This window comes from Peromyscus leucopus, chromosome 20, assembly GCF_004664715.2.
Source record: "Peromyscus leucopus breed LL Stock chromosome 20, UCI_PerLeu_2.1, whole genome shotgun sequence".
Lineage (NCBI taxonomy): Eukaryota > Metazoa > Chordata > Mammalia > Rodentia > Cricetidae > Peromyscus > Peromyscus leucopus.
In genome coordinates this window covers 33,619,113-33,646,592 of record NC_051080.1, presented here as the reverse complement: position 1 = coordinate 33,646,592, position 27,480 = coordinate 33,619,113, and the positions used below count along the sequence as shown (strand labels likewise).

Genomic DNA, 27,480 nt, shown 5'->3' with positions numbered 1-27,480 from the left:
CCCAAACACTCACTCAGCTCAGGTGTTAGTTACTGAACCCGTGCTTTCCTAGCGACTTAGTTTATGAAAACGCGGTGGATTCTGCTAGCACCGGCAGGGGCGTGGCGAGCATCCCCGGGCCCCGCCCAGCCCGTGCGTAGGGGGCGCCGTTCTCCGAGACCCTAAAGGAGCTCCGGAAGTGCGCGGCCACCGGCGCCGCGCGTGCGCAGCTGGGCTGTTCCGCCCCCAGTCGGCAGTCCGCTTGCCCCCAGAGCGCGGGCCGGGCCCGGTTGTAGGTGGGTGGCTGGTCCCGCGGGCTCGGCCACCGAGGTGAGGCTCCCGCGGTCCTGTCGCTGTGCAGGTGGGCACGGCCGGCCGGTCCGCAGGTGCGAGGGCGCCGAGTCGTGGGAAGCCCGCGCCGAGCCCAGGGACCCGGCGGGTCTCGGGCTGGCTGCCTCCGCTCCTGGCCCAGGGCGCTGATGATGCTGCGACACCTGGGAGGAGGAGGGATAGTGGAGGAGGAGGTAGCGGTCCCGGCCAGACGGGCCACCCAGCAGCGGGAGGACCGGTGGGAGGGACGAGCCGCTGGCGGCGACGCCGCCCTGGGAGGCATGGCTGTGAAGGACGATGGCCTTTAGGTTTGGCCCGGAGCTGACCCTCGCCGCCTGTTTTGTGTCCTCTCGCACCCGCAACCCCTGAGGCCTACCGGGATGAGTCCCACAGCCTGTTCCAGGCTGGCCCTCTAAGGCTGAGGCGGTGCTATGCGCCCATTCCTGGTGTCCTGGTGCATGGCTGGAAGTTCCAGTTCGCACCGTGCTTGGGGCAGTTCTCAGTTTGGATAGCAGCGCGGGACAGGTCACACGTTTGGCTCTCACGGCTTCAGTACACCCCCGAAGGCCACTTCAGAAGCAAGGGCTGTGGTCTTCCTCTGACCATCTTGTCCACTGCCCCAGCTGAATGGGGCCGAGTTGGTCTGTTTTCTCTCCCTGAGAGTAAGTTGGGGAGGCCTCAGACCCGGGCTGCCTCCTACCTACCACGGATTCCAAGGTGGTTCACGGCTCAGATGGCTGCCAAGTCCTGCTCCGGGGCTCTGGTGAGTTACTCTTTCTGCCTACTGCCCTGATCACAAGCTCTCTCCTCTAGAGCTGTGAAGTGAGCCGATAGTGACTGTGGGAAAAACCAGGATGCAGACTGCAACCTCTCATAGGGATAGTGCTCTGTGTTCAGTTGGTCTTTTTGCCTGGTCCCCCACTGGTCTCAGTTCTGCTACCCCGTCAGAACCCAAGAAGCCACACCCCTGGTGCACTCTCAGCCTATTGTCATTCCAGGGAGAGATGCCTCTGACCTTCCAGGATGTGGCTGTGTACTTCTCCAGGGCAGAAGGGCAGCAGCTGGGCCCCCAGGAGCGGGCGCTCTACCGGGATGTGATGTTGGAGAACTATGGGAACGTGGCCTCACTGGGTGAGAACTGCCCTGGAGTCCTGGCTCACACTGGGGAGTCTCGAAGGGACTTTGGGGCTGATTTGGCTCTTAGATTCCCAAAGAAAAGAGAATCCTGCTCTTGTCCCCAATTACCATTCTACCTAGTTCTAGGGACTATTTTCTGTGTTGCCAGTGGCCTCACAGTGTCACCCTTTCCCCATCTAATAATAGAGTTCTTAGGCATTTAAACTCCCTTGCCCCTTGGTCTCCCTTGACCAGTGTGCCCATGCAGGCAGAATACTCTATCTGTTATGGGGGATCCAGCAGGCAGGGTCCCGCTCCATGCCCCCAGGCTGCAGCAGCTCATCCAGGGTCCTCATCCTTAACAGGATTTCCAGTCCCTAAGCCAGAGCTGATCTCCCAGCTGGAGCAAGAGGAGGAGCTGTGGGTCCTGGATCTTCTGGGGGCTGAAGAACCGGAAGTCTTAAGAAGTTGCCAAAGAGGTAAGTGTAAGCCAGAGGCTGGTCTCCGGAATGGCCCCCCAGTCCTGCCTTTGGCAGCTGGCGTGAGGCCTAGAAGTGAAGGCAGATAGGGTGATGGTATACAGTCCAGCCCTCTCTAAAGGAAGACAGTTCCTGTGTACGCACATGCTTGAAAGGTTTTCCTTTGCTGGTCCATTTGCTTTGCCTTAAAGTAAAACCAAACCAAGATTATAGTTTCTGGTCGTAACATGTTTTGTTCTTTCACACACCTTCATGAACTTTTTTTGTAGAATATTCTTTCTTTTTGCATGCTAGCTACAGGTTCTGTATCATGCTCCTTTCTCCTTCATCGCTTCCTCTTCAACCCTCAATTTTGGTCAGCAATACTTCCTCGTTCTTTTTCTTTCTGGAGGCCAGGTCTTCTTGAGTTCCTCCAACACGTCTCAGACACCTCGGATCAAGTCATCCCTCCAGGGGCCTCAGCCTCCGTAGTAGCTGGGACTAAAAGAGCATGCCCCACCGCGTCTGGACCGTTAGCATTCTTTATAATGTCTCTGGATCCCTCCCTCCCTTCCCCTTGCCTCAGCTTTCTCCTGTAGCCTGGGCTGGCCTTGAGCTCTCTGTGTAGATGAGGACGGCCTTGAGCTGCTGATCCTCCTGCCTCTGCCCCTCCAGTGCTAGGATTACATTACAGGCGTGGGCAACCACATCCAGCCCTTTGGAGGTGTACTGTCGCGGTTCTGCTTTAGTGACCAGCTCTGTCTTCTGACTCCCAGCGGCTGCTGAGATTCTTTCTGTTTCCTGTGCTTTCTCTCTTGTTCCTCTCTGTCCTGCTCTGTCCCACGTACTGTGCCTCACTGTCAGTGAGCATATAGTATTTCATCAGTCACGGCCTCACACTTGCTGTTATTTTATCTTGTAAAGTTAAGTATATATCAATTGTTTGCCCAAAACATGAGTGTATCATCATTTCTGAGTGATTGACTCAGAAAGGCTCTTTTGAACAATATACCCCCAAATTTTTACACATTTGAAATTGGCTACATGAAGCCTTTTCTAAAATTGGGGGCTTAGATCGTTGATTTGTAATTTTTCTTCTTAAAGCTGTCTACAGCTAGGCTTTTGAAAGTACAGCCTTAAATACAGTTCACATGTTTACACATACTACTGTTGTGTATGTCTGTGTTGGGGTATGCGTACTTTCGCTCAGGTAACTGCAGAGGTCAGAGACATTAGATCTGCAGAAGCTACAGGCATTGTAAGCTGCCAAGTGAGGGTACTGGGTACCAAACTCAGGTTCTCTGGAGAGCAGTATATGCTTTTGACTGATACATCTCTCTAGCTTGGTGTGTGTGTGTGTGTGTGTGTGTGTGAGTGTACACTATATATTGAACTAATGTATGTTAGGCAAGTGCCCTACTAATGAGCTATATTGTGATCCCTTTTTGTGTCTTTTTTTTAAGACAGGGTCTTAGTTGCTCTTGATGGCTTTGAACTCACTTTATAGTCTAGGCTGGCTTTGAGTTTGTGATCTAACCTCAGCCTCCTGAGTACCCAGGATTATAGGCCTGCACCATCAGGCTCAGATACATTTTATGAATTTTCTATAGGCTTTATTAGCATTTAGTTCAAAATACCTTTTTTTTTTTTTTTTAAACAATTCTTTGGCCCAAATCAATATTTGGACATGTGTGAATTTCTAAGTAGTTGTTTTTTTTTCTAATTATCTTATTGTTGTTAACTTACTGTGTGATTCTACTGTGGTCAAAGAATATAAGTATGTATGGTTTTATTCTTATATTTGCTAGATGTCTTACGACTTCCAAGTCTCTTGGTAAGCATACTGTGTGTATATTAGTAACTTTTCTGTTGCTGTGATTGAATGCCCTGACAAAAAGCAACTTAGAAAAGAAAGGGGTTTATTTATTTTGGCTTAGAGTCCCAGAGGGGATAGAGGGCACCATGGAGGAAGAGTCCTAGCAGCAGGAGCGAGAGGCCAGTCAGGACACAGAGTGATCACATTTCATCTGCAAAAGGAGGTGGTGGGAAGAAACATGGATGGGGACAGGAAGTCCTTCAGCAAGGCTCCGTCTCCTAAAGGTTCCATAATCTCCTTAAACTCCCAGAGTACCACCAACTGAGGGCCAAGTATTCAAACACATTAGCCCGTGGGAGACATTTTTCACTGAAACCACAATATCCATGTAAAAAAAAAAAAAAAAGATGGTGTTATGGGTGTTCTGTAGTTACAGGATTGTACACATGTCATTTGATTTAAGGCTAATGGTGTGGTTCAGATCTTCCCTGTGCTTTTCCTGAGTGTTGTTGTCGTCTGTTTGCTTGTTTAACTATTCTTTCAGTTGCTAAGAGTATCCAAGGATGTGAAGTTGTCTTTCCCTTGGATTTATTCAGTGTCTGCGTGCGGGCTCTATTTTGAAGCCCTGTCATTGACTTGTTCTCATGTATGAGCTGCATTTTAGGTGATGCTAACATGGCAACTCCAGCCTCCTTGCTGTTTTTGTTAGCGTGGAGTATCTTTTCCATCTACCTAATTTCAGCAGTGTCTTTATATTTAAAGTGTCCGTCTTGCAGATAGCACACAGTTGGGTCCCATTTTCTGTCCATTTTGTCCTTTCATTGCTGTGTGCAGTCTGTTAATGTTTGTTCAGCTCCTTTCCTTGCTTCCACACCTTCCTCTCTCCTCTGCTTTAGTGTTGGGAATGGAACCCAGGGACTTTGGCGTGCTAGGCAAGCCCTCTAGCATTGAGCTGCACCTCTAGCCGTAATGCAGTATTTAGTAGATAATAACTTTGTTGTTGTTGTTGTTGTTTGTTTTCTGTTTTGATTTGAGACAGGGTCTTAACCTCTTGACCCTTCCACCTATACCTCCCAAGTTTTGGAATTAGCTACCATGCCTACATGTTTTGCACTTATTTCCTTTTTGAACATTTTTTATTTCTCTGTTCCTTTTTCTTTTTATAACATCCTACCATCCTTTATTTTAGTTATATACAATATATATGTGTACGTGTGTGTACATACACATACAACTTTAAATTTCATCATATAGTACTATAATTTTAACCAGTTAACAGACAGTTGATGATTTACAATGAGGTTGAGTCCTAATAAATACTATAACTAGAGATGATCATACATTGAAAATGCATTTCTTTTTTTTTCTTTTTCTTTTTTCTTTTTTGGTTTTTCAAGACAGGGTTTCTCTGTGTAGCCCTGGCTGTCCTGGAACTCACTCTGTAGCCCAGGCTGGCCTCGAACTCACAGAGATCCGCCTGGCTCTGCCTCCCGAGTGCTGGGATTAAAGGCGTGCGCCACCACCGCCCGACTGAAAATGCATTTCTTATTCCTACTTTGACATCCTGCCTTAATCACAGCACACTGGAGTTTAGTTGTTTAGCTTGACGGGGAGCTCTGACATGCTGCCACTGCCTGGGATTGCAAGAATACTGCATATTGATAGCCTAGAAATATCAAAATTCAAAATATGAAATAGATGTCTATTGCATACATACCACTTTTGCACCATTGTAAAGTTAAAAAAAGTCAGCAAGTGTGGTGGCACACATCTATGATCTCAGCTCATGGAAGGCAGAGGCAGGAGGACTATTAAGTTCCAGGCTAGCCTAGGCTATATGGCATGATCCTGTTTCAAAACAGACAGAAAAGATGAAAATGTATTCAGCCAAATCATGGTAAATTGCTGTAGTTGGGACCTGAAATGTTCCCCAAAGGGCCTGTGTCGAAAGTTAGAGTACCGCCGGGAGGTATCGGGAACCTTAGAATCTGGGACCTACGAAAGGTCGCCAGACCTCCTGATGAAGGAAATATTGAGACTCTGACCTCTTTCTTCTTTCTTTTTGCTTTGTGGTTGTCCTGAGGTAAACAGGCCCCCTCCACCCTGTCATGATGTACTGGCTGCTACAGGCTCTCAGCAGCAGGCCAAGTGACTGGACAGACCTCTAAAACTGAGTCTAAAACCTCTCCTCTTCAGTTAATCATCTCAGGTCTTTTGTCATAGTGACAGAGAGCTAGTGAGCACAGTCGGGAATCATCTGCATACAGTTTATATAAAAAGAAAAATGAGCTGCATATAGGACTCAGTTGTTATAGGGCTTGTCCAGCATGAACAAGATCCTGGGTTTGATCCCTAGTATGGGATAAAACTAGACAGGATAGTGTACACCTGTAATTCTGGCACTTGGAAAGTAGAGGTAAAAGGAGCAGAAATTTAAGGTTAATCTCAGTTATGTAGGTGAGTTCGAGACCAACTTGGACTCTAGGAGACCCTGTCTCAAACAAAAAGCCATAGGCCAGGCAGTGGTGGTGCACGCCTTTAATCCCAGCACTTGGGAGGCAGAGTCAGGCGGATCTCTGTGAGTTCGAGGCCAGCCTGGTCTACCAAGTGAGTTCCAGGAAAGGCGCAAAGCTACACAAAGAAACCCTGTCTCGAAAAACCAAAAAAAAAAAAAAAAAAAAAAAAAAAAAAAAAAAGCCCAGCCACACTGAAAACTCAACACCCTCTGTGGCTCTCGGAGAACTGAGGCAGGACCAAGTGTGTGAAGTCAGGAATATCACCCCTAACTGACAGTTCTCTGGAGGCTCAGTGGGGACTACCTGAGTTGAAAACTCCATGGCAGGCCAGCGAGAGTCCTCGGTGAGAAAAGGCGCTCGCATGGAAGCCCAACTACCTGAGTTTAATCATGGGAACCCACTTACAGGGTGGAAGGAGAAAACCGCTCCCAAAAGTTGTCTCACCTCCATAGGACGGACACACATACAATAAATACACACATTTAAGGGGGAAAAAACCAACACTGAAAAGCAGAACCCAAAGAGACATTGGGAAAGAGGGAGCATTTTTCTGAGTTTCACCTCCAGAAGCTTTGTCAGGACCTCACAGTAAAAAACAGTAAAGGAAGGGAAACCATTCTGAAGTATGCTAGAGCATCCTGACCTAACAAAGAATGTTTTCCCATTGACCTAAGGAAGGAGAAATCCTGTGCCCTCTAGCCACTCTGTGTGTGGAGCTATCTGAAGCACCAGCTCACAGAAACTGAGCTCACCTGTGCTGTGGCCCTCTCCCCTCCCCTGGTCCTGAGCACATTGCTGAGACCTGCTCGATGTTGCTCTCTCACCAGCAACAGAAGTCGAAAGGCAAGGAAGTATTCTTCCTTCTTGTGAGACACACTCGTCTATAGGTCAGGTTGGCCTCTCTGGTAATTCCTGCTTCAGGCTCCTGACTGCTGGAATGTCAGGTGGGCACCACTCCACCTGGGTCAGCTGTATACAGGGTCAAAAAGCAATCTCAGAGATTTAAAAACACTTTGCACTGAGTTAGAATTCCACTCACGAACATTTGTGGAGTGTGATGGAAGCGGGACTTTCTAGAGAAATGTATCAGCAAATGCGTATTCTCTTGTATAAGAGAAGAGAGTTTTGTATGGCTTGACAAGCTGAAGTAGCACTGAGTGGGCTGTTTAAGACAAAAACAGGAGTATGCCAGAAAGATCTCATGGCCTTGTCTCTCTGATCCATAGTTGTGTTTTTCTATGCAGTTTTCCTTGGAGGAGATCGGGGGCAGGCCGGTGGGGCTTACATTGGCTAGGCTGGGCTCCTTTCTCTGTTCCTGGGGTAGGCAGGCACACTGTCCTCCTGGTGGTTTAGCTCTGTAGTAGGTAGCTTGATTGGCTGATGTAGGGGTGCTTTTGTTCCGTCGTCTCAAGCCTTCTGTTCTCTGCTCAGGGACTGGATCCCTGCTCTAGAAACCATGTTAACTTGAACTTTACTCGTCCTTGTTTTGAAATTTACAAGGTCCCTAATGGATTCCTGTGAGACTTGATCTTCCCACGTGCTCTGCTGAGCCTTTCCCTTCTGTGTGAGACCATGTGACCCCCTGAGGAATGGAAAAGGCCCTGCTGACCACCCCCCTTGGCTTACAAGTGGATCTCCCTCAGATTTGAAGCTCTTTTCAGTTTTGCATTAAGGTCTTCGTTACTAATCCAGAATACAGTTAGCAAAGATGATTATGTTACTAAGGCTTTGCCTGCAATGTTGTGTCGTCACATATGTCCAGCCTACTTCAAAAAACTCTATGAAGCCAAGAATAGATGAACTTTGATGAACTTTGTATTAGGTAGTATTGGATTAGGTAGATATGGTTATATCCAGAACCAAGACTCTAGCAGCTTCATCTACCCATAAACAGGGACCAGAGCTTTCTCTCATCTGGAAAATATGGGAACTCAAGGCATGGGTTGGAAACCCCTAAAGACATAACCTGGGCAGCCAGTACTCTTGGAGCCTGAGAACAGCGCCTCTGATTGGGGACCGCCCAGTGGTTGTTGGTTCCTTAGCTGTTAGTGACCCACCCTCTGGTGAGTACCACAAACTACAGAAATTCCCTTATGAGCAGTGAGGAGATGTAGCCTCCCAACAAAGGCATCAGGCGGAGACAGAAACCAGTGATCTTTATTTCTTGGACAGTGTACTGGATTATGGCTGTCAGTCTGGGCTGTCATCTTGACATCTCTGGTCCCCATGTGGTAAGGCCCAGGAGGGAAAAATGCCAGGAATAGGTATGAAAAGTGTTTATGTAGAGCTGGGCAGTGGTGGTGTCCACCTTTAATCCCGGCACTCGGGAGGCAGAGGCAGGCAAATTTCTGTGAGTTCGAGGCCAGTCTGGTCTACCAAGCAAGTTTCAGATCAGCCAGGGCTACACAGAGAAACCCTGTCTCAAAAAACCAAAAAAAAAAAAAAAGTGTTTATATGGAAATCCCAACTTATTTTGAAGTCCAAAATAAGAAATCCTGTGGATATCAAACTCCCCTCCTAAAAGAAAAATAATGTATCATTGGAATTACTTGCGAGTCTCAAGGACCTTAGCAGCATAATCATAGATGAAACAAGAAAAGCAAACTGCAGACAGGTATTGCTTATGACCACAGATAGAACAATTTCCCAAGAAAGCAATAGCAAATCAAGTTTAATTATGTACAAAAAGAACACCTGTGTGGGAATATACCTCCCTTGGGTTCCCTTCTTGTACTTGGGAGTTATTTCTTACTTTTCCATAATCCGTTAACAAAAACCAAAACCATGAAGCTTTCTAAGATCAAGAATACAAGTTGTCACCAGCCATTCACTGAGAAGGCCTTGTTAATATGTCAAGGACATAAATTACATACAAGGTATCAAACTTGTTTACATGTGATGTGATTACAGACAATCTGAACAAAAGGACTCCTGTAACTAAGTACAAAGCTTCATGACACAGTGTATGTAAGTCAGCTGCTCTCTTTGCCCCTGAAATGAACAAGTGCCGGCTGGGGTGGGGGTGGGGGGTGGAGAGGGGTGGGGGTGGAGAACGACACTTTTGGTTTTGTTGACCGTTGTTGCTGTTTCCTGTTTGGAGGAGAGGTTGACACATTCTCACTTCCTAGCCTTAGCTGGCCTGGAAGTCCTGTGTAGACCAGGCTGGCCTCCAATCCACACAGATCCCCCTGCCTCTGCTTCCTGAGTTCTATAATCAAAAGTGCGTGTCCTCATGCCAAGTGCAGTTTAAATTAAAACAATACAAAGGTAGGCAAGATGGTTCAGCAGGTAAAGAGCTTTGCTGCCAATCCTGAGGACCTGAGTATGCTCCCCAGGGCTTATTTGGTAGAAGGAGAGAACTAAGTCTTGAAAATATGCTCCCCACCTTTCTCTTACCTTTCTTTTTCTTTTCTTCTTCTTTTTTGTTTAACCAGGGTCTCACTATGGAGCTCTGGCTGTCCTGAAACTATATCAGGCTGGCTTCAAACTCACAAAGACCTTCCCTGCCTCCTAAGTGCTAAGATTAAAGGCATGCACCACTGTGCCCAGCCCCTCCATCTTTTAAAAAAGAAAAAATGTTAAATTATGTAAGCACTCCAAAGGTGAAATTCTTAGCACATTCAAAATGTACTCACCTAATACATTCAAAATCTAAGTGGAAAAATACCAAACCCTGTTAAAAATACACCAGAAGAGGAAATAAATGAAGAAAGAGTCCATGTTTATATATAAAAGAATGTTGTCAAGGTATTAATTTTTCCAACTTGATCTATAGATTCAGTACAATCCAAATAAAAATATCAGCAGGTTATGTTATTTGGTGGCCATCAACAAACATTTCAGTATTTATATAGCAAAGTAGCTTGCTGTTGAAGCAAGAAAACTGAACTCATACTACCTAATTTCAAGACTTAACTATAAAGCTTAATTACCAAGGCAGTGGGATATTGGCAAAGATAAATGAAATGACCCACAATCATTGGAACAGCATAGACAATGCAGGTATAAAGGACTACATAAATATCAACCGACCTTTGATAAGGGAATAGGTTCACAATGGAGAAAGAATATACTAGATGTCTTCTTGTCAATTTAAAAAAATATAAAAAACCAAGTCTTGGTTTGCTCATACTTATTCTGCTGCTATAACTAACTGCTTAGCCAAAGCATTATTTTATCACTGTTTTGGAGGCTGAAAGTCTCAGGTCTAGATGATCTCAGTAATGATGATAACCTCACTTTGTCCTGACATGGTAGGTGGAGAAATCTGCCCCCTCCAAGTCCTCTCTCTCTCTTTTTTTTTTTTTTTTTTTTTTTTTTGGTTTTTTGAGACAGGGTTTCTCTGTAACTTTGGAGCCTGTCCTGGACTAGCTCTGTAGACCAGGGTGGTCTCGAACTCACAGAGATCCACCTGCCTCTGCCTCCCGAGTGCTGGGATTACAGGCGTGCACCTTTTTTTTTTTTTTTTTAAAGGCAGAGTCTTTCTATATAGCCCTGGCTTTCCAAGTTGGCCTTTCAGAGATTTGCCTGTCTCTGCCTCCCAAGTGCTGGGATTAAAGGTGTTTGCCACCACTTCCCAGCTGAAGATCTTACTTTTATGTTTATGGGTATTTTATTGCATGTATGTCTGTTAATCACATTCATACAATACCCTCAGAGGCCAGAAGAGGGCCCTGGGTCCTCTGGAACTGGAGTTACAAATGGTTGTTAGGCACCACTTGGGTATTGGGAACCTAACCTGGATCCTCTGGTAGAATAGCCAGTGCTCTTAACCACTGAGCCATCTCTCCAGACCCTTCTGTGACATTCTTTTTTAATGTTTTAAAATTTATTTTATATACCAGTCACTGTTTCCCTTCCCTCCTCTTCTCCCATTCCTTCCCCCAGTCTTTTTTCTGCTCCCCCATCCACTCCTCAGAAAGGGTAAGGCTTCCCATGGGAGTCAACGAAGTGTGGCATATCAAGTTAAGGTAGGACTAAACTCCTTCCTCGCTGCATCAAGACTGAGCAAGGCATCTTCCCATAGGAAATAGGTTCCAAAAAGCCAGCTCATCCGTTAGGGTCAGACCCTGCCCCCACTGCGAGGAGCTCTACAGATAGACCAAGCTACACAGCTGTCATCACATGCAGAGGGCCTAGGTCGGTCCTGTTCAGGCTCCCTGACTGTTGTTCTAGAGTCCGTGAGCTCCCACAGCTCAAGTCAGCTGTCTCTGGGTTCTCCATGATCATGATCTTGACCCCCGGCTCATACAATTCCTCCTCCCTCTCTTCATCAAGACTCTCGGCAGGCAAAGCCATATAACCAAGTGTGGTAGACACATCTGTTGTCCTAATACTTGGAAAGTAGAGGCCGGAGAATCAGGACTTAATCATTCTGGGCCGCGTAGCAAGTCGAGGCTAGCATGAATAACATGGGATTTTTTGTTCGTTTGTTTTTGATTTTTGAGGCAGGGCCTCTCCCTGGCTGTCCTGGAACTCGCCCTGTAGACCAGGCTAGCCTGGAACCCAGAGATAACGCCTTCCTCTGCCTCCTGAGTGCTGGATTAAAGGTGTGCGCCGCCACAGCATGTTGCCTGGCAACATGAGATCTTTTATCAACCCCATTCCCGTCAAAGTAAAACAAGTAGGGACAGTAAAACAATGATTGCTAGGAAGAAGAGGGTTGAGGTGACTGGGTGGAACATAAACTTCACAGCATCAAAACCCTTGCATGGTGCTGCCGTGGGGAATCCACGCCATTGCCCTGCCAAAACCCATCTGATGTACAACATCAAGATTGAACCCTGGGCCAGCAGGATGGCCCAGTGGAAAAAGTACTGGACACACAAACCTGGCAACCTGAGTTTGATACCCAGAACCCCTGGAAGGACGGAAGGAGAGGACCAGCTCCTAAGGTTGTCCTGATCCTCATCTGTTTACCGTGGCAGGTATTCCCACCCATACACATCACACGTACACACACAAAAAACATTTTTAAAAGGCTGAACAGACCTAGGGGTACCCAGAATGCTCAACAGCTATGTGGGGTTCAGGGCTATGGCAGAGACATGGATGGGAGCTGAGGCAACACAAAAAGACTCAAACATGAGAAAGTCTTTGCTAGTGGTTTAATCTAGGTTTTCAAATTAGCCAGTTTAGCCGGGCGGTGGTAGTGGCGCACACCTTTAATCCCAGCACTCGGGAAGCAGGGCCAGGCGGATCTCTGTGAGTTCGAGGTCAGCCTGGGCTACAGTTAGCCAGCTAGAGATAGAATAGGGCTGGGGAAATTGGCTTCTGTGCCAGAACTTTGAGGGGACAGTTGCAGAATTCAGACAATGCTATGGTTTGGTCAAGTGTCCCTCAAAGTTCCCTGTGTTAAAGGCTTGGAAAGCCCGTAAGTCACTGAGGACATGTCCTCAAAAGGGACCATGATACACAACCGGTTCTCTCTGATTTGTGGTTCGCAAGTACTTCCTTCCCCGCTGCCATCTGGTGGCCTTGACCTGAGGCCACCCTGAGCAGTGCAGTTCCCCATCTTGGGCCAGAACCTTCAGGATCATGACTTAGGTTTTCCCTTTATAAGTTATTTACATATAGAAATAAAACAGTCACAAATACAGGCAGCCAAAGAAGTCTTATACTGGTATGGAACTCACGTCAAGTGGCCTAGTGTGGTGGCACAGACCTTTAATCCCCGAGTTCAGGAGGTAAGAGACAGGAGGATCTCTGTGTTGAGGCTCTAGCTAGGCTGCATAGTGAGACCCTGTCTCACAAAAAAAAAAAAATGGGGGGGGCAAGTTGAGGGGTGGAGTCTGGGGAGGCAGCTTTCCTTGCAAAACCGAGGGCCTGAGTTGGATCCCTAGACACGTTGGAAAGGCAGACGTCTATTTGTAGTCTTGGTGCGGGGAGGTAGAGACGAGCAGATCCTTGGACTTCTCGGCCCCGCCAGTCCAGCCTGTCACCAAGTTGCAGGCCACTGAGGGGCCCTGTCTCAGCAAACAAGGGGGTCAGCTTCTAAAGGAAGCTACCCGAAGGGGCCCTCTAGCTTACACGCACACATGCGTGTGCATGAACGTGCACACAAGGGAAACCGGAGGCGGTGGCAGCAGGCAGGGTTGGGTGTCTCCCCTCTTAGCCACCAGGTTTGCAGATGTGTGTGACACTGTATCGGTTACTGTGACAGAATACCTGGTGAGCAAATCGAGGAAGGACGTGTGGTTGCTCACAGTCTGAGGAGGTGCAGTCTGCCCTGGTGAGGAGGGGGAGGTCGCAGGAGCCAGGCAGCTGGTCACACTGTGCCCATAAGAAGCAGAGAGAAGCCCCCTGGTGGTGGCGCACACCTTTAATCCCAGCACTCGGGAGGCAGGGGCAGGCGGATCTCTGTGAGTTCAAGGCCAGCCTGGGCTACAGAGTGAGTTCCAGGACAGCCAGGGCTACACAGAGAAACCCTGTTTCAAAAAAGAAACATGGGGGAAGAGGATGCTGGTGCCCCATTCACTCTTGTATTAAACCCACCAGATGTTGCTGTCTACATTCAGGATGGGTATTCCCTCAGATAAACCTCCTCTTTGGAAACAGCCTCATAGATACCCAGACATCTGTCTTTTAGGTTAATTTTTTTTTTCTTTTGGATTTTTCAAGACAGGGTTTCTCTGTGTAGCCCTGGCTGTCCTGGAACTCACTCTGTAGACCAGGCTGGCCTCGAACTCAGAGATCTGCCTGCCGTTGCCTCCCATGTGCTAGGATTAAAGGCATGCGCCCCACCACCCAGCTCTTTTGGATGATTTTTAAGTTAACCATTAAAATATCACAAACTTGGACTGAAAAGATAACTCAGCAGTTAAGAATACCTGTTGCAGTTCTTCTAGCCTAATTGTGGGTATTAACTGTGATAGTCAAGAAAAGATTTTCCAATTTGAAATTCTGCTACAAAATGCTTTAAAAAATAATAAAATGATATTTTTTTTTCCCCTGAGACAGGGTTTCTCTGTGTAGCTTTGTGGCTTTCCTGGAACTCACTTGGTAGCCCAGGCTGGCCTCGAATTCACAGAGATCCGTCTGCCTCTGCCTCCCAAGTGCTGGGATTAAAGGCGTGCACCGCCGCTGCCTGCCGCTGCCACCACCACCCGGCATAAAATGATAATTTTATGTGGAAAAAAAAAAAGAGAGATAATCCCAGCACTTGGGAGACAGAGCCAGGCGGATCTCTGTGAGTTCAATGCCAGCCTGGGCTACCAAGTGAGTCCCAGAAAAGGCGCAAAGCTACACAGAGAAACCCTGTCTCAAAAACCAAAAAAAAAAAAAAAGAGAGAGAGAGAGAGAGAGAATACTTGTTGCTCTTCCAGAGAAGCAGAGTTCAGTTCCCAGCAACCATGTCAGGTGGCTCTCAGCTATCAGTAACTCCAGCTCTAGGGGACCTCATGCCTCTGGTCTCCTCAGGCAGCTGCACTCATGTGCATATACCTACACTTAGAAACATGTCTATACGTGCATGATATTTCTTTCATAAAAAAATCTTTTCATTGAGAAAAAGATATCATAAACTTACACCTCATCATTGTATGTATTGTGGTAGGGTACCCACCATAGCATGCAGTACACACGTTGAAAGACAGTGTTGTAGAGTGGGTTTTTACTCCCACCTTTACATAAGTTCCAGAGATGGAACACAGGTCATCAGACACACACACACACACACACACAACACACACACACATACACACACACACACACACACACCACCCTTAGAGAGAGGTCTCCAGGTAAATCAGACTAACCTCACTGTGTAGCTGAGGCTGATCCCGAGCTCCTGCTTTTTCTTTGTCTTCCTCCCAAGTGCTATGATTTCAGGCATGTACCAGCACATCAACTATAACATATCCTTTAATGTTTTATTTATTTTTGTATTGCTGTGCTGGGATTAAATCCAGGAATTCATTTATACTGGGCAAGTGCCACATTACTGAGTTACAACCCGAGCCCATATCTTCTGTTTTTATCTACATGTTAAATTTCACTCAGTATTTTAGGATAATGAGCCTTTTCCCAAACTGAATGGTGTACGTGTGTGTGTTGCATGTGTGTGAGTATGTGAATGTGCATGCCCATGGGCATGCATGTGGAAGCCAGAGAATATCGTTAGGAGTCTTCCTCTGTCGCTGGCTGAACTGGGAAGCTTGCCATTTTCACTAGGTTGGCCATCAAACTCTGAAGATCCTCCCAGCTCACCCCCATCCTCCTGTGTGAGGATTACAGGCATTTATTGCCACGGATGGTAATTTAAATGGATGTTAGGGATTTCTTGTTTGTTTGTTTGTTTCAAGACAGGGTTTCTCTGTGTAACAACTCTGGCTGTCCTGGAACTCACTTTGTAGAGCAGGCTGGCCTCAAACTCATGGAGATCTGCCTGCCTCTGTCTCTTGAATGCTGAGATTAAAGGCATGCGCCACCACTGCCTGGCATGGATGTTAACAGATTTAAATGAACTCAATTCTTCATGCTTCCAAGTGCTCTTACCCACTGAGCCATTTCCCTGGCTCCTGCAGATAATTTTTTGTTTGTTTGTTTTTTGAGACAGTGTGTCTGTGTGTAGCCCTGGCTGTCCTGGAACATGTAAACCAGGCTGGTCTTGAACTCGTGTCCATCTGCCTCTTTCCCAAGTGTTGGAATTAAAGGCATGTATGCCACCCCTGCCTGACACAAAGAACATTTTTAATGTAAGCTTAAGTGATATTTATATATTTTAAAATTTATTTTTATTTTATGTGTGTATATGTCTGTGTGAGGGTATCAGATCCTTTGGAACTGGAGTTACAGACCGTTGGCTGCCAAGTGGGTACTGGGAATGAACCTGGGTCTTTTGGAAGAGCAGCTAGTGCTCTTAACTCCTGAGCCATCTCTCATTATCTGCTAACAAATTATTAGTTATCAGTGCCAAGTTACTTAGTATCACTTGCTTATGGGGCCTGAGAATCTGTATTACTTACTTTTTTATTGATGTGATAAAATACCATGATCCAGGTATATATATAGGTGTTTTGTCAGCATGTCCATCTGCATACCAGAAGAGGTTATCAGATACCATGGACTACAGTTATAAATGGTTGTGAACTGCCATATGGGTGCTGGAATTGAACTCAGGACCTCTTGAAGAGCACCTGGTGCTCTTAACCACTGAGCTATCTCTCTAGTCCCTGGTCTCCTTCCATCCAAGTTGTCCTGAGAATGGCTTTCAGTAGTTCTTACAGCTTACGTATGCTTGGAGGAGAGGCCTAGTATATTTGGTCATTTTTCAGGGACTTTCTGAAGCCTTTGTGTAAATGGATGGTTCTCTCCCACCCACCAATTCCCAAATAACCACTCAGAAGCTTAATATTGCTTAGGAATGCTTGGCTAGTAGCTCAGGCTTATTACTAACTAGCTCTTAACTTAAACTAACCTATAATTCTTATCTATGTTTAGCCACATAGCTTGGTACCTTTTCTCAGTATGGCATTCTCATCTCACTTCCTCTGCATCTGATTAGCGACTTCTGACTCCTCTCTTCTCTTCCCAGCATTCTTAGTTTGGTTGCCCCACCTATACTTCCTGCCTGGCTACTGGCCAATCAGCATTTTATTAAACCAATTCAAGTGACAAATCTTTACAGTGCACAAGAGGACTGTCCCACTGCACTGTTGAGTGGTTTACTTCCTGATCCTAAGAAGCTTCCATACTAAGATAGACTGCTTCACCTCTTTTTTTTTTTCTTTTTAGTTTCTAGAGACAGGGTTTCTCTGTATAGTTTTGGTGCCTGTCCTGGATCTCACTCTGTAGACCAGGCTGGCCTCGACTCCCAGAGATCTGGCTGCTTATTGCCTCTTGAGTACTGGGATTAAAGGCGTGCGCCACCACTGCGAGGCATGTTTCACCTCTTTAGAGCATCCTGCATTATGAGCTTCACTCCGAGAAGGTTTATTTCTGAGAACATTGCTGCACAACAGCTGACAAGAAGCACAGCTCTGGCTTTTACAGGTTTGACATGTAGCACCTTCTCTAACAAATTTCAAAAGTAGGTTTGGAGTTGGAGTACTCCTTGCTTTCCCAGAGGGCCCAGGTTCAATTCCTAGCACCCACATGGTGGCTCCCAACCATCTATAACTCCAGTTCCAAGGGATCTGTTGCCTTCTGACCTCTGGGCCTCAGGCACCCATGTGAAACATACACATACATGCAGATAAAAACATTCAAGAACATAAAATCTAAAGAAATTTGTTGAATAGATTTGGGGGAATTTTATATGATTATCACATACATGTGCCTGTTCAGTTTTCTCCAACCTCACCCACATCTTAGGTATCCAGAACATGGATTTTTTTTCCATTAACATTTCAGCCTTTCAAGCTTCTAGAAGAGTGAGTTTGTTTTAGATGGTTAGACCCACCTTAGGTGGAGAATCCCAGAGCGGTATTTAGCTCTCATGTCTAATTACTTGCTCCTAAAAGATGACATCATACAGCCCTTAATTTGGAGAAGGTTAAGTTGTGTGTGTTCCCTTTGTCGCATCCTATTCACCACAGCTGTGAGATTGGGGAGTCCTGGGCACACAGAGCTGTGGTTGCTTCTGTGTGAAGCATAGAGCTGGGGTTGCTTTGGTGAAAAGGGATGCTGCATTAATGATGGTTTTTCTGATTGGTTAGGCCTCATGGCAGCTAGTAGGTGTCTGCGCCCCTTGGGTAGATCCTCAGTAATGTCACTTCAAAGGGAAATCATTATTCTCTTTGCAGTAATGAGTTTGGTGACCATGTTGAATGTGATTATCCCAGTGCATTATGAACTCTGATTGGTAGCCACACTCTGAATTCTTTTTTTTTTTTTTTTTTGATTATTTATTTGTATTTTATATACATTGGTGTTCTGCCTGCATATATGTCTGTGTGCAGGTGTCAGATCCCCTGGAACAGGCATTATAGACAGTTATAAGCTGCCGTGTGGTGCTGGAACTTGAACACAGGTCCTCTGGAAGGGCAGCCAGCACTCCCAACCACTGAGCCGTCTCTCCAGCCCCCACACCTTGAATTCTTTGGCACGGATAAACATCTATTTGCACTCAAGATACGACACTGACATCAAAGATGATAATTCCACTTGTCTAAGGAATCATGAGTTTATTGGGGGTTACTTACGTGAGTATGGATGAGGGGTTATGGACAGGAGCTTGCCCAATGGGCAGCTACAACACCAAAATGTCTTCCCCTCTGCAATTGCCAGAGATTCATCAGCCTCTCAGTTGTGAATAGGATGAAACAAAGGGACACACTTTAAACTTCTTCAAACTAAGGACTTCATGATGTCAACCTTTATGTCAAATAATTTTACCTGGAGAAAAAATTATTAATATCTCAGAAAATAGGGTAAATACTAATATTTTTTAAAGATGTATTTTATGTGTGTATTCTGTCTGTTATGTGTGGATATGCACCATTGCATGCTTGAAGGCCTGCAATCAGAGGCCGGAAGAGGGCATCAGATACCCCAGAACTGGAGTTCCAGATGGTTGTGAGCTACCATGTGTCTGGCTTATTTTACTAAACACAGTGATTTCTAGTTCCATCCATTTTCCTTTACAGCTAGATTAAATTCCATTGTGTATATGTACCACATTTTCTTTATCCATTTATCTGTTGGATCTTGTCTGGTTTCATTTCCAGCCTTTGAGACTACTGTGACAAGAGTATATGTTCAAGAGTGGGATAACCGGGTTTCTGGTGCGTCAGTTTTTGATGGGGTTGTTGTTTGGTTTTTTGAGACAGTCTATTTAGCACTGGCTGTCCTAGAACTTGCTCTGTGTATCAGGTTGGCCTCAAACTCACAGAGATCTTTAGTATTTCTGAGGAGGCTCTGGACTGATTTCCATACTGAATTGGCCAATTTATCTTCCCACCAGCAAGGGAAGGGTTGCTCTTTCTCCGAATTCTCACCAGCATTAGTTACTTATTTCCTGATGATAGCCGTTCTGGAGTGAGATGGAATTTCAAAGCACGTTCAGTTTACATTTCACTGTTGACCGAGGAACCTGAACATCTTTTCAAATATTAGCCATTTGTATTTACTTTTGTTTATATTGTATTTTGTTTTGAGACAGAATTTCACGTTGCTCAGTTTGGCATGAAAAAACGTGTAGCTGAGAATAACCTTGATCTCCTGTCTCGCATTTCTTAACTGCTATGATAACAGGTCTGACCAACATACCTGATACCATTTCTATTTATTCTAAGAACTGTCTAGTTCATTAACTCATTTAATATGAGGATGATTTCAGTGGTTTTATTGTTTAATTTTTGCAATTTTTTTTTGAGCTGAGGATCGAAACCAGGGCCTTGCGCTTAAGCGCTCTACCACTGAGCTAAATCCCCAACCCCTTAATTTTTGCAATTTTGTATGTATTCTAGATACTAAACTGATGTCTCGTGTATAGTTTGATAGATTTTTTTCTCCCACCCTGTAAGCTCTGTTTTGTTGCTGTTCGTTTGTTTGCTTGCTTTTGAGGCTTCTTTAGGAGCAGTGATTGAAATGTCGTTTGTCTTTCCTCTTATAATGTAAGTTGTCTTAGTTAGGAGGACAACTCCGGCTGCCAATGATAGTTGTTAGCTCATATAGCTTCTGTCTGGCAGATAGCAGTGAGTGATGGAGGTCATGGGCATCTTTAGTGAGGAAGGGTCTGGATCACACTCCAACTGCACCATCCCAGGGGTATACATCAGTACCTGGAGTGCTCAGGTGGCCAACACATGAACTCACACTCATACTTGTTTATGACTGGCTTTGCGGTTGTTCCCCAAAAAACGAGAGGATTCCAGTGCTTTGGCTTTCCTTCTAGGTACTTCCTAAGTAACCCAGCCCTGTTTTTGTCTCCCGCCATCAGTCATTACCATTGAAGTTGTCATCATTGTCCAAAGTGATGCTCTAGTTGCAGTACCCAGGACTGGCCACCTGGACCCATGGTACAGTCCAGAAAGCAGTACTGCTTTTTAAAATTATTGTTTTCAGAAGATATCTTGTAGGCCTGAGGGGTTCGGCTCACCAGGGAAAGCACATGTTGGCCAGCCTGAGGACCCGGGTTTCCTCCACAGGGCCCACATGATGGAAGGAGGAAATTAGATTTTCATAAGTTGTCTTCTTGACCTACACACACAGTAAATAGATGTTGAAAATTATTTTGGGGGCCTGGAGCTCTTGCCGAGGACCCAAGTTCAGTTCTGAGCACCCACTTCAGGTGGCTCACAACCACCAGTCACTCCATTTCCAGGGAATCTGGCACCCTCTCCTGACCTCTCAGGACACCAAGCACAAAGGCGATGCATGTGTACATGCAGGGAAAAGACACAACGTATGCATAAATAAATGAGAAATCATTAGGGTGACCTTTTTATCTGAGCATAGTGATGGGTGCATATAATCTCGTCCTCAGGAGGCTGAGGCAGGAAGAGTGCCAGAGCTTGAGACTCCCAGGACCCAATCTCAGAAACACCAAAAAGTGCTTTTTCTTACTGCTCCAGTCCTCTTTGCTTTGTTTATCTTTTTTTAAGGTTTGGCATTTATTTGCTGTTGGTGAGTTGCAGGGATGGGGCGGATTGTGCCCCAGTATGTGTGTTGAAGTGAGACAGTTCGCTGGAGTCGGTTATTTCCTTCCGATATGTAGGCTTCAGGGACCAGATTTAAACTTTCAGACGTGGCAGCAAGTACCTTTACCTACTAAGCCATCTGGGGGCCCTCCTTTGATTTTGAGGTACAGTGTCTTGTGGGCTTAAACATGCTTGATAGCCAAGAATAACCTTGAATTACTGTCCTCCTGCCTGTATCTCCCAAGTGCTGAGGTTCCATAAGTACCACTGCATTCAATTCTCAGTCTTGACTCAGTAATTAAAACTTTTCCTTAGAGAAATTGCCAAGCCCAGATGGCTTCACCAATTTACACCAAACATTTAAGGAAGAAATAGCACATCCATGTGGGTTTTTTTTTTTTTTTTCAGCAAAAGTTGGTTTATTCTGTATATCAAATTTTGGAACTTACTCATTTTTTATGATATATCATAGACTTTCCTTTAATTATGTGCTGTTCCATTACTATATAGAAAGGTATTTTGTTATATGAGAAGAGGTGGGTTTAGACAGTCGTCTGGCTTTTGAACTTGTATCCTTTCTCATCTCTCTGCAGTTATGAAAATTATGTTAGTAACTGCCATGCTCATTCATTTCACACATATTCACATGGGATAAATTCCTTTTTTTTGTTTTTTTGTTTTTTGTTTTTTCCGAGACAGGGTTTCTCTTTGTAGCTTTGGTGCCTGTCCTGGATCTCGCTCTGTAATCAGGCTGGCCTCGTACTCACAGAGATCCACCTGGCTGTGCTTCCTGAGTGCTGGGATTAAAGGCGTGTGCCACCACCACCCAGTTTGGTCTTATATTTATTGAATGAATTGATTTGCTAATTTCACACTGGAGTTTGTTTGGTGACTAGTGAATGTTACAGTCTTCATTCTGCTTGTTGGCCATCTTTATTTCTGGATTCTGTCACATTTTCTACTGAATCGTCTGACTTTTGCATAATAGCTTTATTTTTATTTATTTATTTGAGACAGGGTTCTATGTAGCCCTGGCTGTCCTGGAACTCACTATGTAGACCAGCTTGGCCTTAAACTCACAGAGTTCCACCTGCCTCTGCCTCCAAAGTGCCAGGATTAAAGGTGTGTGTCTTCACTCTTGGGGCATAATAGCTTATGGGAACATCAAACAGATTGTGACTTCTGCTGACAAAGGATTACCTCTAGTAATTTATTTGTGGTTTTTGTTTAACAGATTCTGAGATTGAGGCTGAGAAGGAGCTATCCATTTTAAACCAGAAATGTTCTGAAGAAGTAAAAACACCAGAATTAACATCACAGAAATTCCCAAGGGCTAAGTCACAAACACCTGAATCCCAGGAAGCTTGGGACCATGAAGGTCAGGGAGAAGGAAACCAAGGAAGTTCTACTCAGAGTTTGAAGAGAGTCGCTAGAGAGGACTCTCCAGTATATAGGGAGCGGCTTCCAGAAAATGCCCAGGTTCCTGCATTTGACAGACACTTGAATCCAAGCCAAAGTGTCGTTACAATTCAAAGAAATAAAACAGGGCAGAGAGTCTTTAAATGTGACATATGCAATAAAACATTTAAATATAATTCAGACCTAAGTCGGCATCGCCGGAGTCACACTGGGGAAAAGCCTTATGAATGTGGTCCATGTGGGCGGGCCTTTACTCACAGCTCAAATCTTATTCTTCACCAGCGAATTCACACTGGGAACAAACCATTTAAGTGTGATGAATGTGGGAAAACTTTCGGGCTCAATTCCTATCTCCGTCTGCATCAGAGAATTCATACTGGAGAAAAGCCTTTTGGGTGTAATGAATGTGGGAAGGCCTTCAGTAGAAGTTCAAGTCTTATTCAGCATCGTATAATACACACAGGAGAGAAACCGTACAAGTGTAACGAATGTGGGAAAGCCTTCAGCCAGAGTCCTCAGTTAACCCAGCACCAGAGGATTCACACGGGAGAGAAGCCCCACGGATGCAGTTGGTGCGGGAAGGCCTTCAGTCGAAATGCAAGCCTTATTCAGCACCAGAGGATTCACACAGGAGAGAAGCCGCACAAGTGCAGCCAGTGTGGGAAGGCCTTCAGTCAGAGCTCCAGCCTCTTCCTTCACCACAGGGTTCACACTGGGGAGAAACCCTACGTGTGCAGCGAGTGTGGGAGAGCCTTTGGCTTCAATTCCCACCTTACTGAGCATGTGAGGATCCACACTGGGGAGAAGCCCTACGTGTGCAGCGAGTGTGGCAAAGCCTTCAGCCGCAGCTCCACGCTCATGCAGCACCGCAGAGTCCACACGGGGGAGAAGCCCTATCAGTGCACTGAGTGTGGGAAAGCCTTCATCCAGAGTTCCCAGCTCACCCTGCACCAGCGTGTTCACACTGGAGAGAAGCCTTATGAGTGTGGGCTCTGCGGGAAGGCCTTCAGCCGGAGATCAGCCCTCACTCAGCATCAGCGGATTCACCTGGGAGAGAGCCCGCAGGGGTTTGAGTGTGGCCCGGATTTTGTGTATGACTCGAGCCACCTGTCCACTGGAGAGAGACGTGGCAGGGCCTTCAGCCACAGCGCAAAGCTTGTTCTCCAGTGGACAATTAGAAGTGGTGAAAAGTCCCAGGGCTGTCATGAGTGTGGGAAAACTTTCAGCACCTCCTCACAACCCGTGGACTACCAGAAAATTCAAGCTGGGGAGAAACCCTGTAAATGCCCAGAATGTGGTAAAGCTGGTAGTGGAGTGTCCTCCCATACTCAACATCATGTAACTCGTGTTGGAGAGAAACCCCAACTGAATGATGGATCTGAGAGATACTTAATTCACATCAAAAAGATTCTTCAAGAAAGACATTTTTAATGTGATAAATGTGGAAAACAATTTAGAAACTTTGTTTTATATTAGGTAGAATGGCATAATGAAAATGAGAGAAACTATGACTAGCAGACTTGCATGTTAGGAGGCTGGAGCCCATGTGGCTACTGTCTCCATCCTCCCACTCCCCATGCCCAGGGTCTTGACTCAGTACAGTAGGCCACCTTAGCATCAGGTCAAGTTCAGGTTTTTATCAGAGGGCTGAGTCTCAACACTAAAGAGCAGTTGATGGAAGGTTTCCAGGTATGACAAATCTCTTCATTGGTGAGTGTAAAAGAGAAACCCAGAGATCTGGGGAATTGGGTTTGTCACCTTTGAAAATATTTATGATGCTAAGGACAAGATTTGGCCATGAATGGCAAGTATGTGGATGGTCTGGGGACCGAGGTGGCTCTGCCAGTGGCTGGGCTAAATACAGGTTCTCGAGGTGTAGAGGAGACTGAAGCTTTCGGGGGGAAGGGAGGGCAGCCACTGTGAGGCAAGGAGTGGGGGGCTGCAGAGATATCAACACAGAGTAACAGCTGCGGTGGCCAGAGCTCAGGGCCAGTCCGACAGTGATAAGGACAGCTATGAAGAGTAAGACAGCTGGAGATTGTTCTGGTGGCTGTAATTTAAAGATGCTTCAATCTCCACTGAATAGTCACGTCAGTGAACAAGTCTTGTATTCCCATTGTATTCTCTTCCTGCCAACAGAGCCCGACTGCTGCTGGCCCCCAGGTATCCTCATCACTAGACTTTTCTTTTTCTTGTTTTGTTTTGTTTCTTTAATGTTTTCTAAGCACTTGAGCCACAGAGACAGGCAGATCTCTGAGTTTTGAGATTTCAGACCAGCCAGTTACATAGATCCTGTCTCAAAAAAAGAAAAAAAGTTCTGAAAAGCATTTCAGATTTTACTTTTTGTTTTTACTATGACTTCTGTTTTTGTTTTTTTCCTAAAAGATTGTCAGCACTCTTGTGTGTATTGTTTTTTACTGTTTTTTTTTTTTTGGGGGGGGCGGGATGAGGGGGTTTGTTGTATTGCCTTTTTTCACTATCTACTGGGGTCATCCAGTGTGGTTGGGTGCCTTCACTCAGTTCTCTGAGAGCAAGTGGACTCTGAATCTACTATTTTTTTGGAAGTTGAGCAAGCTGTGGTTTCTCCAACTCCATATACTATTTCTCAGTGAAGCATGGGTGGACAGCAGTGGGCAGCAGGCCTGCCTGAGTCCAGCCTGCACACCCACCATGCTGTGTGCCCCGGTGTCAGTACAGACAGCGGGAGAGTCTTGATGATGTTTATTTATATTGTACTTTTTTACTGGAAGATGTATGAATAAGCCATGGATGTTGTATTTGCAATGGCTGAGGAGTTCTTATACCTGGTTTCCTTCGGTTTTATGGAGCCAATTAAAAGACTGAAATCTCTCCATCTTTAGGGACGCGGTGTGAGTCAATACGGAGCTTGCCTCGTATGTACAAAACCCTTGATTTGATGCCAGCACTGTAACAGCTGGGCATTTTGGTACACACCTTTCCTTTCAGCACTCCAGATACGGGAGCAGAAGCAAATTTGAGACCAACCAAGGCTATAGGAGACCCCATTGTAGGTGGAAGTTTCCCTGTGTCCCGCCCAGTCAGCAGCCACTCAGACCCAAATAAACTCACAGAGGCTTACATTATTTTCAAACTACATGGCTTAATGGCTCAGGCTTCTCACCAGCTGGCTCTTACACTTAAATTAACCCATAATTCTTACCTATGTTTAGCCACATGGCTTGGTACCTTTTCTCGGTTCTGCCTTGTTATCTTGCTTCCTCTGTGTCTGGCTGGTAACTCCTGACTCAACCCTTCCTCTTCCCAGAATTCTCCTTGTCTGCTTACCCTGCCTATACTTCCTGCCTGGTTACTGGCCAATCAGCATTTTATTTATTTATTTATTTATTTATTTATTTATTTATTTATTTAATGCCGATTGCCGTTTATTGGAGGGAGGAGGTCTTAAATACAGGCTTACAGCACAATGGGAGAACCCTGGAGGGCAGAAGTTCGCTACAGATGTTTTACAATCTTGCATCTAAACTGTTAACGCCCATTGTGCAGGATACATAGACAAGGAACTTCCCTTAAGTATTCAGGGGGGTGAAACCCGGGAGGGAATTAGCATAGGGAAGATATCAAGGTCAAGGTCAGCAAGCAAGACAACAGTTATCCAAAACAGGGGCCAGGGCCCTACAGGTCCCCCTTTTATTAATAAATGAGCTTCTGACTTAGGTTGCATGGGACGTCAGCAGGTCACCTTATCCGTCATGGAGAGACCTGTACAGGCGCTCTGTCTTAGGTTGGTGAGTGCCCCCCAGGCATTACCCATCTTTGAATACTCATTATCATACAGGCTCATTCGTGTGTGAGCTGCAGAGTTAACTGTTGACAAAGATCTCAAAGTGGTTCTGGGCTTGCAATCTTTGTGTTCGACACAGAAAAGACCCACACAAGTCCTGACCCACCCATAGCCAGTAGGCTAAAGGCAACTGAGCCATTCCCTTCCTTAACAAGCCTTACTACAAATTGGAGTTCTTGTAAGATGGTATCCCAAAAGAAAATGGAACTTGAGTTTATAAATTTATAATTTTCAAAGCCAATTGAAATGTATATAACTATTGAAATAAATTTATAATGCCCAATAGAATGAAAGATTAATTAACTGTGGTAGCTACTTTTGCTGCCAGGGTCTCCACTGTGCTAGCTGTAGTGAGCAGTTAAGGAATGGTAATCCCAGAAACGGTAGCAGCGGCAGCAGCAATATCAAATTCTTTTCTGCAGTGTGTGGACATCCACTGGCATGGATACAACTCCAGAAACACGAACCACCAAGGTCCATTTTTCTTGATCCTAGCACGACTTAATCAAGCAGCTCTTCTGGAGAATCCAACTGCATGGCTACAGTTCCTAGGCTTACATTAATGCTTGCCAAAGTTGGCCATATTGGACTCTCAATCCCCACTGGCATCAGAAAGGGAGAGTTTTTCATGAAGGCCCAATAGGTCTCTGCCATATTGGGCTTCAGCAGTGGCTACAGGGTGCACTTCAGTGCTCCGGAATCCAAAGAGGAACTTCATTGTCCTGAGGAAAGACATAAACAGAACCCCAGGCCCACATCAATACCAGATCGGGTCTCCTCCAAGTGTCAGCAGGAAGATCCTTCCATCGCTCCAGAGGGTGATTTGCAACAGGAGCCCTCCAGTTCAGCATCTTATTTATTAGCCAGTCAGAACAACACACATTCACAGCATACAGAATGACTTCCCACAGCACCCTATCCAAAACAAAACAGAAAACCAACTAGGTAAATAATTAGTGCCTGCAAGCAATTGAGAGATTGCTAGTCATATTAAAATTTAAACATGGAGCCGGGCGGTGGTGGCGCACGCCTTTAATCCCAGCACTCGGGAGGCAGAGGCAGGCGGATCTCTGTGAGTTCGAGGCCAGCCTGGGCTACCAAGTGAGCTCCAGGAAAGGCGCAAAGCTACGCAGAGAAACCCTGTCTCGAAAAACCAAAAAAAAAAATTTAAACATGGGGGAATTCATCCTGGAAAACAAAGTTGTCTGTGTGGATGATAATGTTACATGCAGGTGAGCTGTGTGGTACCACACTCTGCTGAGGGAGTGAAGAGCACTAGACGTGGTCCCAACTAGTTCTTTCAGGGCCTTACCTTTGGCTTTGGCTGACTAGATGCCCCAATTATCTAACCTCATTTTCTACAAATTATATATTTGATGTCCACAACCCTTGACTGCCAAGGAAGATAACTGGTGTTGTGGTTCTTCTCTCAGATAGGTGA

The 27,480-nt window shown here is 45.6% G+C and overlaps 1 protein-coding gene across 2 annotated transcripts; it reads left to right on the top strand.

Moving 5' to 3' along the window:
- The first annotated feature begins 201 nt into the window (after positions 1 to 201).
- On the top strand, positions 202 to 25,072 carry Znf251 (zinc finger protein 251). 2 transcript variants are annotated; one of them, XM_028871007.2, is made up of 4 exons: positions 202 to 1,072; positions 1,308 to 1,440; positions 1,791 to 1,904; positions 22,032 to 25,072. In XM_028871007.2, exons 1-4 carry the CDS (start codon positions 1,043 to 1,045, stop codon positions 23,645 to 23,647), a joined length of 1,893 nt encoding a protein of 630 aa, XP_028726840.1. In that variant the 5' UTR covers positions 202 to 1,042; the 3' UTR covers positions 23,648 to 25,072. The 2 variants fall into 2 exon arrangements, with proteins under 2 accessions (XP_028726840.1, XP_028726838.1); XM_028871005.1 differs by lacking the exon at positions 202 to 1,072 and having other exon boundaries at positions 1,079 to 1,440.
- Positions 25,073 to 27,480: the final 2,408 nt, after the last annotated feature.